Here is an 18,360-nt window from a genome sequence, read left to right on the forward strand (position 1 = left end):
TATTTTGTCAGTAGTAATTGAAAATATTTGCATAAAAAACTTACAAACCATATTTTTTTTTTAAATACTTGGACTAAACTTTTATTTTTACATATATTTTTTAATTAAACATCAGAAATACCCAGAGTTTGACTATAAAACTAGACTTAAATGTTTGTTCATCAATAGTCTTAAAAACTCTTATAAATTTTGTGCAATTCTATTCTAGAACTTGTTTCTGGACAATAAAATCAGCTTTTATTTTGTAATTTTGGAAATGTCTTGGTTGTTCATATATTTTCAGCTGTTTCAGTTTTGCACTTTGAAAATATTACCCTTTAAATGAGATTTAAGTCGGGAAATTTTATGGTAAATTTATGGAAATCCAGTTCGGTACTGATTTGTGGTTTGTTCGTTTTTGTGCAAGTTTTGTATTGAAATGCTGACGATGCTCAATATTACAAGATTTACAATGAGTAAAAATGAACTGATGATTGAGAAGAAAACAAAACAACTTGCACATTGGGTACTTAGTTACTATCGTGTTAAAGAGAATGATCGCAAAAAGGTAATGTGGGAAAAAAATTCCATTTTAAATCGATTTAAATGCGGTTCATTTTTTTTCGACTATTCATGCAAGGAGGTGCATGTTCATATGGTCATTTAACAAAAATTCAGTGTTAGTTTAAATAAATATTCAAGCCTCCTAATTGCATCTATAGTGAAATTTATCTCTGAAAATGTTCCATCAAATGATTTTCAGACGAGATGGAAAAACCAACATTTCAACTCGAATTGTGTGTGATGGTTATCAATGCCGAGTATTAAGTTATTCCTTTTCAAATGAATTATTATTGCTAATTTTATTAATCGTTTTAATCGGATTGTCCGAGATTTGGTTGTGTGACTTAAAGAGTACAATGGACCAATGAATGTTGCATCGTATTTCGGGAACGATCAATGCTAAACAATCTAAGTATTATATATTATCACAAATTATGCTTGATAAATGACATAATGTTACACATCATCGAATTTTAATATTTCACATTTTTTTTTTCATTCAAATATGAATTGGTTAAGGTGTGTATGTACATCAGTCGCATGTTAACCGGATTTGAAAAATTAATTCAACTCTTTGTTTTTATCCATATTTGTCATTCAAATTATGGTCAGTCTATGCTTTTGGTAAATTAATTTATAAAATTAAATCTGCTTTGGCATTTTCTCACCCAATTTATGAGGCGACGTAAAAACGTCGGTTTTAAAAAAGAGAACAAAGACCAACAAGCACTGTGATATCATATTTAGAAATCAAAAATGCTTGTCTCGGTGCAGAGTAATTTATCAATTAACAACACATTACATCCTTTTTTGCAGAATGTATCTTTTACCCGCGCGCTCTATCTCTCTCTAACTCGGTCTTTTTTATCCCTCTCTCTCTCCCTCTCTCGTTTTTGTTGGAATTGGCGTGAGATAGTGCCTCTTTGTTCATTCCAAATTATCTCGATTGACGATTGATTGCATTGATGATACAATATAAAGTCGATACCATTTATTGCCGCGTTGAAAAACATTTGTTGCCTATTGTTATGCCAATATTTAGCAATTACATTCATGAGGTCATAGGTTGATGATTGTGTTATTACTTTGTGTCTAGTTTTGTTTTTGAAACAAAATTGAATACTTTTACAAGCGAATTTAATTCCAAGCTAAATAAATACAATGAGGTATCGATGATATCTTAACTGACATGAAAATGGTTAAAGAGAATAAAGAAAATCAAACCATAAAAATGGAATTTGACACCTTCTATTAACCCTAGTAGTGCACAAGCCCGCCTTTTGGCAGGCAATACAAATAATATAATAATATTATACAAAAAAATTGGGCAAAACAACAAAAATTCTGATTTTACTCAAAAATACACGTAATTGACCTTTTTTCAAAAAAAAACATAATGTACTAAGGAAACAGTTATCAGTTATTTATTTCAACTTAATTGATTTCGATAAACAAAAAACTGACCAAATAAAAATAAAAAAAGAGTTCGCAATTCATTCAAAATTTATTAATACTTCCAATTTGAATGAGCATATATTTTTGATAGATTTTTGTCTAGATCAAATAAAAAAAGTATAATCTTTAATAATATATCCAGTTTTGATTGTGGCAAATATCCGATCAAATCTCTAATCATAATCAAATGTATTTGCATAGGTCAGCAAATCCAAATGATTGTTTCTATCACAAGATATTTCGCTGATTTATTTTTCAAAAGATCATTAGAAAAAAAGTATGATACAAACAAAGCATAAAAAATAACTTATTCAACTTTGTTGTATCAGATTATAGAACTGTTTTTCTTCTTTCGACACAGCGAACATATTTTTATGGAAGAGAAAAAAACACACATACACACACACACACACATGATTATATTCATGTAGAAACATGAGAAGTAGAGAAACTTATTTGATCCGGGAGTAAAATTTGACCTACGTCCAAGTTCCTCTCTCTTTCTCTCTTGCCCTGTCGGTGAGTAAAGAAACTGTTATTATTAAAGTAATTAAGTGTCCGTTCGAGCACATGCGACACACACAAGTGTGATTCTTTCTTATGTTCGAGAAACGTGAATTGATGGTTGGAATTAGATTGTACACTCTTTGTAACAGATGCTTCGAATATCTTTAATCATCATTGTGTCGTCATTTTTTTCTTCTCGTTTCACCTATTGCACCTCGAAAGGTTAGTTCTGGCCCCGAATCACATAAATTTGTGTACTTTTGTAGGACATTTATAAATAGAAATACGAAAGAGCTTAAACTGTTTTATTAATGGACTCATTGTTTTCGAATGTGTTTGCGTATTTTTGTTTTGTCCATATCCAATGTCTTTCGTGTGTCTCTTACAACTAATCATTGATCAGAGTGATCATTTGGACATGAATATTGGTTTTATTCATTCATTGTTTTCTCTTTTTCTACTAGGGCTTAACAACAGATAACGTTATCCGCACCGATGGATCCATCAGCATAATTTATCAGATGAATCGACACTAGAGTAGTCGCAGGGCGGAATTCGCTTGAAAATAATTGTACAAATTGAAAATAAAGTATATTTAGTTTGTTGAATAATTTTCACTTCTTACAAATATATAATAAACTGTATTTCAGCCACACACACACACACACACTTTATGTGAGTTTTTTTGTACACGTATTACTTTCAATGGAACGCTTTCGATTTAGCTTATAAATTATGCTTAATGAATATATCATTGCGGATGATGATCTATTGTTAAGCCCTGTTTTCTACGGCGTCGATGTATGTGCGTTTTTTAACTATTCTCTACTTTTTCATCAAACTCATTGTTGTTATCACATTGAGTTCCGGAATTGTATTTCATGAGATATTTCATTTTTGTCGGTACGTTTCACACATGCAACGCCAAACAAATTGAAATAATCTGTCGTTAGTCTTTAAAAAAAATGTTCGGAACAATAAAAATTGACACATTTTGATTAATGATTTTCAGAATTACTCGATTTTATTGGCCCGATTGGCTTTCAGTTTCACTCTGTTTTTCGATATTTGAATGTATCTATTTTTCATGATGCACGCAAAACGTGCAAAGTTTTTTTTTAAATTTTAAATACAACAATCGCTCGTTTCCTTGATCTTTTGAACCATTGCCGGACGACACGTATATAGTTAATTTTCATCGATATTTTGAATTGTTTTCGTGGCAATTTATGTTTCTTAAACATAATTCCATGTCATTGTTTTGTGAATTCAGAATATTAGGTGTTGAAATCTCATCACCTGTATCGATGTTTCTTTAAAGAAACAACGTAATTATCAAATTTAAATAAAAAATTGTATATTGAAATAAAGGGCACTGTGTGTTGTTAGTTAATTAATGTCATTTCTAAAAATGAGATCTTGATCTCATTTCTTATATGTAATAGGATGGATTCATTCCCATTTAAAATGCCATTGATTATTTCAAATCAAAACTTTCATTTTTTTTTTAAATTTAGATCAAAATCTTAGAAAAGATTCATAAATATTTCTCACATTAATGATAACGGTTCAAAATTCAATGTATAAATATACAGGGTGTCACGGAATTAAATGTCAATATTTCGGATGTATAGTCAAATGTCCTCACATTTGAAAGTCGAAACTTGGGACTAGGTTTAAATAATTGTACCAAAAATGTACTTAATTGTACCGCAATTTATTTTTAATTGTACTTTACTCGTTTGGATAATATTTGAGGATCAAATTTCGGGACACTTCAATTTGCCGCACAACAGGCCAAAACAAAAACTCTAAGATATTTTTTAAATTTTTATGGCTGATAATGATTGTACCTAAAAATGTACCTTCAAAGTAACATCATCATTAAGTCATTACTTCCACCACATATCCCATGAAACTCTAAATAGTAAAAAGGTGTTGGTGTCATATATAGATTGATGCCTCGTTCGAAAGATATTTTAAGTGTGCTAGGTATATTGAAATGTACATGAAATTCTGTGACACCCTATATATTAATTTGTTTCTTTTTCTTTGTCAACTGAATTTCATCTTATAACCGTTTCTTTAAAATTCGAATAGGAAAAATTGTCGCAAAGAATTATTCAGAAATCGCACTTGTACCACCCACATCGTTTCTTTTTCGAAATAAAGATAACCATCAAACCGAATGGAGACTGTTTCATTTGAACTTGACATTTTGTGATATAAAAAAGTCATATTAGATCAAAATACTCCGATTATGAACGTCAATTCGGAACATATTTATCGTATAATTGACTTTTTGACATGGTAAATATTAGCATTTTTATGTGCTGAAATGATTTAATTTTATTTAAGATAAACTTTTTCACAAAATTTATGTTAATTTGGACTTGTTTACGATTTAAATTTGAAATACCGGGTCAGTTAATTGGTTTACTGGTAAGTTCCTCCGCTTAGGTCAGCATTGTTGCGATGTTCAAGCAAAGTGATTGTAAAGCGTTTCAATCGAGGCATTAAGAATGCATCGTATTGAAAAGGTGTAAGCAATATCTTTTCGGTCGCTTTGTTCAATGCAAAAATGAAGGAAAAAAAGAGATTTATGGCATCGTTTCTTTATCTATTCATCTGAGCATATTCATCTTGGTTCAAACTACGTTGTACTAAAAGTAAGGTGGATAGTGTGACAAATCAGCAATGCAAATTAAGGTCAAACAAGTCAAAATGGAACAAAGAACATTGCGCAACGATGCGCAATGTGAGCACGCAGAATGCATATTTGCATTCAAATTTGTAGCTGTTACTCGCAATTCATTTTAACGGAATTGTGTGTGTGTGCTCGCACAAAATCCATAACCACATATTTAGCGGCCAAACAACTGAGCAGAGATCTCTTTCATATTATAGAGCGCTGACTCGTTCGAAATGGTCATTTCATTTAAATCGAAATTATTGTGTACAATACATTTTCACAATTATGTGTTATAGATCATGGTAAATGTGTGTGAGTCCATTGTTGCATGTAGATCTTTATGACCAAATCGATTTCATGTTCAAAGGATTCGAAATGCAACTCAATAAACGTTGCAATTGAAGTATTTTCTTATACTGTGAAATAGACGCATCAAATAATTTCCTGAAACTTGAACATTTGAAGCGTCTTCGTTATAAACAATTTCAAAGTGCAGCCATAGTTTGAGTCAATTGATTTGTTTCGAGAATTCCATATATTATAATATGCGTACAGTTTTTGTTGCAATTTGACAAAGTTTTATCTTAATTTTTTCCAAGAAAATCCCATTATTACTGATCGCCACATAAAATGTTCAGCTTTTAACACTTTATAAAGGATATTTCGATAGAAAATGTCATCCGCAATGATGGATCCACTTTTTAAACACATTTATATTCTCGAAGAAAAGCGTGACACTTTCAAATCCACACTGTTGAATAAATAAATAAATGAAGCAAACAAGCGATGAGTGTGAAATTGATCGTTAAAAATGGAATCAAAACTGCAATCCACTGTAAACGAGTTAAATCATGGTACATTATAGCACATTACAAATGTTTGCTTGTTTATGGAATTCAATCAAGATCAAAATGCATCTTGATTTCGACTATTATTATACGAATATCATGGAATATATGGTCGTTAAAAATGAACGAAGCGAACGCAGTGCTTTTAAAAACAACATGTTAAATATATTACTACGACCGGGAGCAAGAAAATCGTCAATTTTTATTGACTTTGAACGTGATTACCTCAGTTACGAATTCCTATTTTATAGGTCAGAAAGTAGTTAAAATCTCAGTCATAAAGATGTTAAAAAGAATTTGTTGCACAGCAGTATGAACTATGCATGCATAGTTTTCTATAATTGAAAAATGTAATATGCAAAAAGTGTTAAGTTCTAAACATTCATTGTTAATGCATTTGTGACTCATTTTTTGGCGTTGGTTTCTGCGTTTGATTTGATTGGCTTGTTCCTTTTTGTGTGAGTGTCTCGTTTTCTCCCTCTCTTCATTTCTATTTCTCTCTTGTATATATGTATGCAAACAATAAAGGGTTAAATGTCGCAAACTTAGCAAACATCGTTGCAATTGAGTGCGTATTGCGATATATCGAATATAAAAAAATATAGACATATTGGAATGATAAAAAAAAAAAACAGGGATCGCCAGCATAACTTATCATTATTTTCAGGTCGAATGCGTAAATGTCATATTATGGTGTATGGCTTGGTGCAGATGGATCGTGCATGAGATGCACGATGATGAAAACTGGATATATGTATCTAAATGCACACAAAAACTTTATGGATTATTAAAATCAAACTAAAAACCGAACAGAAAACCATAAAATCAAAAATATCGGTAACAACATGAAACGGCTTTAGCGCGCGGCTATTCATCGATTCGAAGCCAATGCAACAATGTTGCAAATATGATTTAAAATTTATATGCTGTTTTTAATAACACGACTGGCGACGGCTTCAAATCAGTGGACAAATACGCTTGCGCGAACAACAAAAACTAAACATGATGAAATGTTTTTGTTTGCGCGGATTTCCACTACAATCGACGATATGATAAAAAAAAGAAGAAGAGAGAAACAATGTGCATGAGAGCAAAAGAGATGAGTTGATGGTGGTTGTGGTGGTGGTGGTGAAGTGTGTGTTCTGAACAGTTAAATGCACATATTGGTTCGTGAATTATGTTTATTGGCACATTAAATAGTGCTCATCAACATCGGTTGAATAATATCGGCACATAAATCATTGAAAAGTGATCATCGCACTGCAAACTGATCCGTAAGATGGACATTGACTTTTAACAATCACATGAATGACGCTGTTTGGACAATAAAAATGAAAATGCATCACGATGGCTTTGCCTACTAAGCAAGTAGAAATTATGTGGCGATGAGATGACGTTAGATTTCCATTTTTCTTCTTAATTTTACCATTTTTATCGCTTTTCGGATTTGAAATTCATTTGCTTAGCACAAGAGAGAACAATTATGGGATCGTTAATCATATTTTATAATTTGTATTTGTTATTGTTGTACTTAAAAGTATTCCACTTTACAAAAAGAAGTAAAGCATCACCAACCAGATCCTTGTTAAAGTGTCAGTGTTTCGTTGAATTGCAGTCTATGTATATATGTATATAAATATATACGGTCACTATTGTATTGCATACTTGAATTTCGTATTTGTAAGCACGTTCAAACCAATCGACCCGTTCAACCAGCTAATTAAACAGTTGAGTTGGTTTAAATAACTTATCATTGTAGAATGTTGTGAATTTTTTTTTAACGCCGTCATGAAATCCTTCTGGAATCCAGCGAGCACACAAGATATGCGCATATATTCTATTCACGAATACCATGTTCATGGTAGTCGTTAGATAGCACATTTTAAATGCTTGTCTCGCCAAATATTTTTGCTCAAGATGAACCAAACACATACAATATATGTATCCGAATTATGTTTATATTTGAATGTTGTACATTTCGATGGCGAAGCCAATACACGAGTGCATGAGTCATATATTTGCTTCGTATGACTTTGCTTGACTTGGCGTTGCTTGGTTTCGATTGTTATGTGAATTGACTACGCGTTGTCCGGGCACCTCTTACAATAATGCAATATCAATAATAATACGTACAAGTAATAATAGAAAGAGGAAAAAGAAAAAGAAGAAGAAGAATTTCACAGTTACTAGCATATGCAAAGTAGCGCTATTTCAATAGAGTGAGAAAGGAGTCAAGACTAAAAGAAGAGGATCATAACCAAAATAAAAACACACCGAGAGCTTGGCCAATGTAAAGAAAAAAGAGATATAAATGTAAAAAAAAAGTTCCCGCAAAAGCTATTTCAACAATTTTAAAGTGTAGTAGCTTGTAACGGCTTGAAAAATCATTCAAGTCGAAATTTATTGTACGAGGAAACAACAAGAGGGAAAAAAAATTATTGAAACTCCACATAGTTTTAACGACGAAACCTTTTAAAATATACTCACTCAGTCACATGTACGACTTGTACGCAAAGAGTATATTGAAAGAAGAGCATCGACGAAAAGTACACAAAACAGGAACGTTTGTAATAAAATTTGATGCTGGAGGGCATGAGTATTTTGCAATATAAAAATCAAGCGCAAATACATAATAAAAGAAGAAGGTACAATCCGATCGATTACACATACATTTCGGTCCGGCTCTCTTCGACATCACAATGTGAATCGGTATAAGCGCGACAACAGCAACCGACCAACGAACGACAGAACAATAATAACAAAACTGCTATGAAAATAGAATACAATGCAATAGAATACATCGCTTAAAATCAATTGGTTGCACAGCGCCGCACGTATAATTGCGTGCATATTATTTGTCCGCATTTAGTGATGTGATATTCCGTGCGTTTGAAATATCAACAGTATTTTTGTGCACTCTTTTTTTTTATTTCTGCACGTATGACCATATTATTTGACTTTTTCATCGTTTGTTTTGTTTGTTTTTCCCCTTGCATAACATTTTGTTTGAACGTTTTTTTTTCCTCTCTCTCCCATTTCTGATCAAATCCCGAATAAAGATCAAATTCCAATCCATATTCGCGAGATGGACGCAGATAAAGTGATTCATATGTAATTGTGCACGCTCGCGAGTGCAACTTGATGCATTTAGTCTTTCTTTTTTTCTCTCTCTCTCTCTCTGTCTGTCTTGCAAAGTAATCGCTAAGAATCGATAAGCAGGCGACAGTAGACAAATAAACAGTAGCCGTTGTAGAATTATCAACCACGATCAAGGGAAAATAAAACAAGTATAAGACTAAATGCAATTCACTGTGTGCACCGAATATACAAGACCAAATTCAACGATCATTCTGAATCGCCGCAGCCAATCGACGGAATGTACAAGATACATTTAGCATTTAACGCACCTTCCACAATCACATTTAATATTGCAAACTTAAAGTCCATTTGAATTCAATTGTTTTCGCGTATTTACGATTGAAACGAAATTTCCTTCTTTTTTCTCTTCTATCCCTCTCTCTGTCTGTTTCCCTCGCTCTTGATGCCTATGCGCGGTGCTTCGATCACAGTGCGATCATATGCATGTATGCATTTTATTATACTACATCGAAGAATATTGTTTAGAATATGTTTAGTAGACGATGGCCAAAACGAAAATAATAACTCTCTCTCACTGAAATAATATAAAAATTCAATATGTGTTTTTCATACTCGCTTTTATGAATCTGCATACGATTATGGGTATTAAATATTCATTATGAATACAAAAGACAAACATTTGCCAAGCGCCGATCATTTAAATTTTTATTGCCTAGAATCCACTTAAGCTTATCTCCCAGATGTTGTTGTTATAGAACGGCCACTCTCTTTAAATATGCTGCTGAATTTTACAGAAGCTTTTTAAATATACCTGAATTACCGGCCACATTCAATATTCTGTATGGTGTCCATAATGCTAATGATGGTGGTCGTGCGAAATTCATTTCTTGATACCATTGCAACACACAACAACCGGCAACAGGTTGAATGTCCTTAGGGTGAAAATCTTTGCGATATTCCCTGCGATCGTTAAATGAATGCTATTTTATATTTTGGCCGCAAGATATTAATACGCCCACTGATTTACACAGTGCAAATGTGCACGTCTACATTCGTGTGTCGTCCATCGTCTATGGACGGTCCATTTTACGGCTATACGGCTATAGCCAATACCATCACCGTGAATCACTTTGAAATACAATAACCAATTTATTGTTTCTTTATGTGTGGGTGCAAGGTAGGTTGCTTCATATTTGGTGTCAGACATATTCCGTAGCTTGATTTCGGTCCATATGGCATTTCAGTCAAAGGATCGTATTTCATCAAATTTATTCAAAAATAATGTGTTAATTGTTGTTATTGATTACATTCATCAAACTTTCACAACTTTTCAACGGTTCAGAAGGACCTTATTGATTTAGAATCAGATGGTTGGCGATGACAAAATCAAATTATATTTGATATGATTTCTCAACGTGGTGTTTAATGTGCGCCAGAGTCACAAATGTACATAAAATATTTGAATGTATTTTTCAGTAGTTCAGTGTAAATGACGCCAGAGGTTCATTGTTTAGATACTTAATACGGTTCGACTGGTGATATAGCCAGTGATCGTACAGCTATGCTCATGGTAATGCTTTCATTTGTCCTATTAGTGAAATGATTACTCAGCACCATCTCTGAAATCGATGACTGTTTTAGCATACAATGCCATTTTGTCGTGTTTATGCTAATTTTAAAATGAACATGAGCATACATTTATTGCTTTTATATCATGCCAATAAATTGATGCTAATGGGCTCTTTTGTCGGTAATCTCAACATTTTTCATAATTTGTTATTATATTGATCACAATATTACTCGATATTACTTGTATTATTGAATTTCACATATTTTCAAATGGATTATTTTTGATCTTGATAAAATAACTGTTCACCTCAAGACGAGGACATTTGTATACGGAATGCGGATATATATGTAAAAATCACTTAAAAACAATGCAAAGATAATTAGAAAAACTCAAACGTACACCGCAGAGGGTTGACAAAAAAAAAACATGATTGCTAATTGTTGAAGCATTTTCAGCTGTTAGTTAATCTAGTTAATTTTTGATTAATAATTATTTTTTCGGCTATTGAAATTTAAATATTCGTTGTGTGTTTTTTTCGAACTGTGAATTTGCATCGAGGCAAAATTGATTGCCTATTCAATATCATTGAAGACATACAGCTCATTTCAAATAAAATATTACCTGAATTAAATGATTGTGTTGACACATGGTCTTGTGTGGTTGCAATACAATTTTATTTGGCTGATGGTATTGTGAAATCGATTAAAAGAGATGCTTTTAAGTGTGTTTAACGGGTAACCATTTTTCGCATATTTGAAGTAGTAATCGAGTTTAGTGAATTGAGTGTGGAATGAGCAACCGGCATACAATAAACGTTGTTTGTACAGTTATTCAAATAATGGTCTCATTCATCAGTTGTTGCCGCGCACGATAGGTTTGTACAGATAATGTGTGACAACAAAAGAAAGTGTTTTACACGACTCGAATGTTATTGTTGCTGTTCAATTTTCACAAAACAAGATCTCCAACTATTTCAATGTCTTCTTTTCCGTGCAGTTATGTGTCACACTGTCTGAAAAGAATGTGGAATATATCATTTAAAAAATGGGAACATTTAAACTGTATTAACATGACAAATAAGTAAGGCCACATAACGAACGACGAACGTAAAAAAAAATTTAAATCGATCAAACAAAAAAACAGCGGGCTTCTGTTGGTATTGGACATATTTTGACTATTGTTTTAATTTCGGTAAGTACGCTACAAATCATCTCTTCGTTTTTATACGCACGTGTGTTTATCAACTTATGTAAAGGTTGTAGACTTTATCTGGCAAAGAAAACTGTACAGTTTACGAATAACAAAAATAGCACCGATATTTAAATAACAACGATACACATGGATTCGTTTAAATCGTTTGCAAAATATATGAAAATTAATAAGCATCGTAAAACATAAGGCCAACAATGAAAATAAAATTAAAACAGACTCCATAGTTTCAAAATGTGACAAACGTTTTAAATTATAATTAGTAAACAGTTTTACATGTGAAAACGAAATCCACGAAAATAGATGGATACGAGATTCGTCTGAGATGAGCTGAATGTCTGTGTGCGTGTTTCTCTGTTGTTGTTGTGTTCTCTTTTTTTGAAAATACTTCAAATTCATCGGAAATCCTCGCAAAAACAACGTCATTGAAATACTTTCCGCTTGACAAACTCATATTAAATGTTTTGCTACAATGATTCAACATAACATGCAATTTGTTGTTCTTTCGCAGTATTTGGCAGTGTTTTTGGATTCAATGTATTCGAATTTTGAGATGACACACATTTTTTCCTCCAATATTGACTGACGCGTTCGTAATGAATTGACGAATAAAAAAAAACGGTTTCGTAATATTTTTTAAGTGAATAATAAAGATGAGTGAGACAATTGAATGAGAACACATGAAAAAATAGCACGGGAAGAATGATACCTGGTTCTAATAAGAAAATCGGCACACGCCAAAATTTTGTCAGTGTGAAGTGCAATATTGGCTGAGACACAGCGGATTCCAGACATTTGATTTTATGTGTTACATTTTCAAATGTGGAATATTTATTGAAGATTTTTAATTAATTGCTATATATATCGCATATTTTTTTTTTTGCTAGTGATTTTTGTGCTATCCGAACAAAAAATGGCTTATTTAATTTTACAAAGTATGTTTTTGATTTCTTTTTTTCAAATTTTTTTTTCTTTGTATTTTCAACATTCTATATTTTAAATATTTGCATAGTTTTTGTATTGGTGACCATCGCATCATGTGCTCTGAGTCAAAGTTATCCATATACCGCGAATAATAATATATTTAATGGGTGTGATTATTTTGAATCAATTCAACTTGGCCGAATCTATGACGTATTCTCACCATATTATCCCGACAAATATCCACCAGGAACAAATTGCCGTTGGTCTGGATGTGCTCCGTACGGCACAAATATCGTAATCAAATGTACTGACATGAAAATTCCTACGGTAAGTTCAAATGCTATAGACGGTAGCAATGAATTTTGATTATTAATAGTAATTGTTGTATTTAATTGTGTTTTGTCTGTCTTTAGTATGGAACATGTGACAAAAACAGTGACCGACTTGAGGTTTCTTATCAAGGTTGCCAGGAATTGAACGATGCGGTGAATTATTGTACACAGCCATTCGTCACCGAAACAAGATCGAATGCCTTAGTCATGGGTGAGTAAAGCACGTAAATATATAAAGACTTTGTTTCGTATATAATATTACATATAGAAAACATTTTAGCATTAATTACATCTGTATTTATAAACAATATTTTTAAGCATTTTCTTCTTAAAAAAAAGATCACAAAAGGAACACATTCTGTCAATGTGTATGAAATTTCAGAATCTGCAAATTTGAATTCAGTTTTTGATTATTTTCTTCATAATTTTAGTGAACAAACAAAAAAGCATTAGTAAAAATCGTGAATTCTTTTTCATTGAATAATTTAGCGCTTCGAAGTTATCCCAATTCGACTGGTGGAGGTTTCTTTTGTCAAATCTATGCACAAGTATCTCCTTTGCCAGCACCTCAGTCAGCAACACAAACTCGTTACATAACAGGACCATCATTTCCACAACGCGTATACCCAGCACAGCGTCAACAACAATATCCACCATCATATCAACCAGGTTATACACAACAAGGCGTACGCTATGAGCAAGGATTTCAACCAACATATTATGCCCCCGCAAGATTCCCAGCACAATCAAGACCACAGCCGGCCTATCAACCCTCTTATTCACCTGCCATCCCCTATCAGCAGCCGGCCGTAACTTACCAAGAATCTCAGCCAGTGTATAGAGGTTATCAAAGTGGCTATCAGACTGGCTACCAAACAACATATCAAACTGGTTACCCACAAAATGTCTACCCAATAAATCAACAACAAAAACCAATCTACAATAGTCCCACATATTCGCCAACTCAACAGGTTTACAAATACAAATAATGCTTTAAATCTGCTTGCTTCCCGCTTTGCTTCATCTTATATTATTTTTAAAAGAAATTTGTTGCGTTTGCTGTATTTCATTTATTGCATCAAATAAAATATGCACAGAAAGTTTGAAAAATTGAATGAATTTTATTTTTTTCGTTTTGTATTTTTAGGTGTATCAACCAATGGGTCCACAAGACCAAGGTCAATGCCCATGTGGACAACGGAAAAGGGTATGCTATTTGTTCTCTTCTGTCTTTTTATTCCACAAAATTTTCATTTGAATTGTTGTTTTCTGTTATATTGAAACAGCCACGCATTTTGAACGGCGAAAAAATTGATATTGAACAAATGCCATTTGCATGTGGATTATTGGATTTAAATACAAAAATTGTTTTTTGTCATTGCACAATAATAAGTCAAAGTTTTATAATATCAGTTGGTCATTGTTTATTTAATCGTACGATCGATACGATTGGGGTGATTGTTGGTACAACTGATTATGCACGACCTGCCAGTTCGAGATATGCAGCAACATATCGACTATCTGGTGTAATTGTTCATAAAGAATACGATCCATTGTCAATGCTAAACGATATTGCAATTGGAAAGATCATTGGGACGATCGAATATAATCCGGCCGTTGCACCAGTGTGCCTGCCAATTAGGTGAGATTTAACAAAAGTAAATGAATTCATTTGAAGTGTAAATAATGTTCGTTTTTCTTTCTTGTTCGGTTTTTTTTTTCATTTGCTGATTGAATTCAGTGAGAGATTATCGCAACAAAACTATGCCTACTCCCCGGTCGAAGTGGCTGGTTATGGTGAAACATCGTACACGGGACCAACATCAACGCAATTGCAAGCTGTTACATTGGATGTCATAACAAATGATCAATGCAATGACAATTATCCATATCGAATAACGGCGTCACAAATGTGCCTTCTTACACCACATAAAGATACGTGCACGGTAATTGACACTTCACTTCAAAATACACTTTAGAATAACTATAGAAAATTACCGTTTTCATTGATGACACAACACATCCTCTACAATATCAACAAATATGAAACTGAGCTCCGTTAATGGAATCAAATCAATAAATGTTGATTTTTTTTTTAAAATTACACCTTATTTATTCAATGAAAATGGCAACATTTTACGCGCTTATTGTAATTTAAAACTGTTGAAATGTTGCTCATTTATTTTTAGGGAGATGATGGTGCTGGTCTTTGTCATGTTGATACAGTAACGGGTCGTTTGGTGTTGGTCGGAATGCCAAGCTATGGTGTTGGTTGTGGTACACGTCAGCCACGAGTTGCATGCCGAATTTCATCTTATATACCATGGATAATGGATATGACTAAAGAACCATTTTGTGTAATTTAATAGAAACAAACTTATGATATTTTCTTTCGATTTGAAAGTGGAATTAGCTGTTGCTAAGAGTTTGTATTGCAAAATTTATTCATCCCACAAACAGTTTGTAGATATAAAAATATGACGCCATTTGAAACAAAAAACAAAAAAACAAATATATTAGAACATAAATTCTAAGCTTCTTCACAAATAAAATGTTTTATCTTCTAATGGAATCGATTACAATTGAATTTGTTTCTCAAGGACTTTTTATTAGATAGAATTAGTATGCTTTGCATCTTCAGATGACTTTTCAGTGTAAAATTATGATTAGAATAAAACTGATGAAGTAATCAAATGAAAATTTACTGAAGACTATATTATAATGTCTACAGAGCATCCGGTAGAATTTGACTTCAAACTTCATTCATTTATATTTCATTCATGTGAAGAATTTTTTTTGGGTTGGGATTCGTAACGTTTTTCATACGCAATAAACACGTAATTCGCTTGAATATTACTAAGTTGGTACATTTTGTTCACCTCTCCTTTATTAACAAAATTGATGGCATTATTGGCTTTTGATTTAAAGCAAAGCATTAAGGGAAATCAGCCAATCGATTGTTGACACGATGAAATTTGTGATTGAAGGAAGAAAAGGTGACAATTTTTTCGGGAGAAAAGGGGAATTCAAAAGAAAGTGCACAACCTTTATGCATTGTGTGATAGAAAGTGTAAGACAAGAGAACATGAAATAAAATCAAAGAAATGAAGAAAATGAACAAAAACGAAAGCGGACGTACGCGTTTACGTGTGTAACATGACGTGAATATCACACACACCAATCAATCAGTGCCGCTTCTTAGAGTTAAGAATATCAACGGAATCCAATGAACATTTTTTTTCCTTCTTCTCTTTTTCATACTTTCGATTCAAATGCATACAAACGGTTCAGACTGCGATGCAAAGGCGCACGGAGCACATGTTATACGTATAGATTACATCAACAATGGAACGAAAAGACAAATTATTATTGACACACAAGCAACATGGGTGGAATGGAAAGGAAACACAGAGAGATGAGAGAATGAAAAAAAATACCAAACGAACCAATCCATTTCAATTTTAAACAATTCGTCCAAACATAAATGAATCATCGGTGACAAAAAGTGTGATTTGAATCGAAATTAATTTGTTAATCACACTTAATCACATTCTCGTTTTATTGCTAGTACATTTGGGCCAATTGTTTCGTTAGCATACGAACGAACATTCGCATAGAACGACATTCGGAGCGAACGAATTTCCAACAGAAACAGAGCACATACATGTGGATTGAAATGATCGTTTATGGCAGGTCAAATATTTGGTGTATCTTTTTCACCGCTGTGATGATCCATCATTTTTTTTTTATCACAAAAGTTAATTGTGTCACATCTTTACACGGGACATGAAAGAAATTCATACCCATCGCTGCTCAAAAATATGAATCACTTTTTATTTTCAATTTTCATTGTATAATGCATCTACATTTGATTTGACACGAAATTCTCTTTAAATTCATAATTGATGATACAAAAAAAAACACAAAATTTTATGTGTTAAAATTATTTGGAATTATTGTATTAGGTTTTTCTTTCGAATAACATTGAATTACTCAATTCTTCAACGAATACGTTTTGTTTAATGATTAAACTATTTTTTAAATCTGAAAAATCGAAATCAATTGTGTTCAAATTAAAGAAAATTAAAAAAATGCACATCGAACTGAACATCATCCATGATTCAAGCGATGCTATTAAACATGTGACTTTGATTCAGTTAGTGGCGATAAGCGCAAATGAGCAAGCTTCCGCAACAAAGTTCATATTAATATGTGGACATTGAAGAAGATGATATTTCCATCCTGTTTGGGCAATAGTAATGCACTTAAGCCGGTTATTAAATGGGCACTCTTTGTGTATACAAAGAAGCAACTTACACCAATACATTGTTCCGTTCGTTAAAAATGTAGCCATTTTTCTTTCAATTCATGCGCCGCTTTCGATGAGCTTAATTCATTTTGCAACCTCTCAACTGCGATCATAAGCACCATAAAACTGACTTAACGCGATACTTTCTCTTATCATGCAACAAAACTAAACAAAGTTCATCACACGATGAAAAACAGCCACACTCAATTGCCATTATGCACATTGTACACGCGCATCTACATTGGCAATCGCAGCAATAGTGAAGTGCACACGCACAAACGAGAATGAAAACAGAATTATTGCTGATGACAATAAAATGTAAGTGCTTAACATCATCTCTTTTAAAATTCGTACGATGTCCATGCTCATCTTTATCGCTTGCCCGTCCATATAATTCAGTTCGATGAATGTTTTACCAAATTTCACTTCTGCATATGGTTCGTGCGATTATACCGCAAATAGTTTAAGTCAGTTGATATTGACTCATGTAGTACATGTTCCAAAATGAACCTTCAGTTTGCCAACCGTAAATCTTCGAATTGGTTGCAAGCACCAATTTTTTTTTATCGCTCAAAATATCGAATGATTCGGATGATGTTACTCCGTTTAATAAATGATTTTTGTATCGAGTTCAACTGCAAAGTGCAGATTATGTTTCACAGCGATGAACAAATAATTCCGTCAAGATTTCAACTCGAAACGAGGCAAATTCGCGCTTTTGCGTCCACATTTTTCTTTTCTCTCCCTTCATTCGTGGAATTGAAGAAGGAAAAAAAAAATAATAAAAATTTCGTTGATGCTTTTCATTGCATCTTTTGCACCCAAATGGTTCGTAAATTTTAAGTGTAACAAATTTATGTTTAAATAAAATC

General features: G+C 32.7%; 1 protein-coding gene across 1 annotated transcript; it reads left to right on the forward strand.

The window, feature by feature from the left end:
• The first annotated feature begins 12,819 nt into the window (after nt 1–12,819).
• On the forward strand, nt 12,820–15,746 carry LOC116348742 (CLIP domain-containing serine protease 14D-like). The gene is made up of 8 exons (XM_031779846.1): nt 12,820–12,858; nt 12,936–13,174; nt 13,261–13,390; nt 13,669–14,150; nt 14,327–14,386; nt 14,466–14,821; nt 14,921–15,125; nt 15,369–15,746. The coding sequence occupies exons 1-8, from the start codon at nt 12,837–12,839 to the stop codon at nt 15,543–15,545; spliced, it is 1,671 nt and encodes a 556-aa protein (XP_031635706.1). The 5' UTR covers nt 12,820–12,836; the 3' UTR covers nt 15,546–15,746.
• Nucleotides 15,747–18,360: the final 2,614 nt, after the last annotated feature.

This window comes from Contarinia nasturtii, unplaced genomic scaffold (genome assembly GCF_009176525.2).
Source record: "Contarinia nasturtii isolate CC-2019 unplaced genomic scaffold, AAFC_CNas_1.1 Cnas_scaffold_129, whole genome shotgun sequence".
Classification (NCBI taxonomy): Eukaryota; Metazoa; Arthropoda; class Insecta; order Diptera; family Cecidomyiidae; genus Contarinia; species Contarinia nasturtii.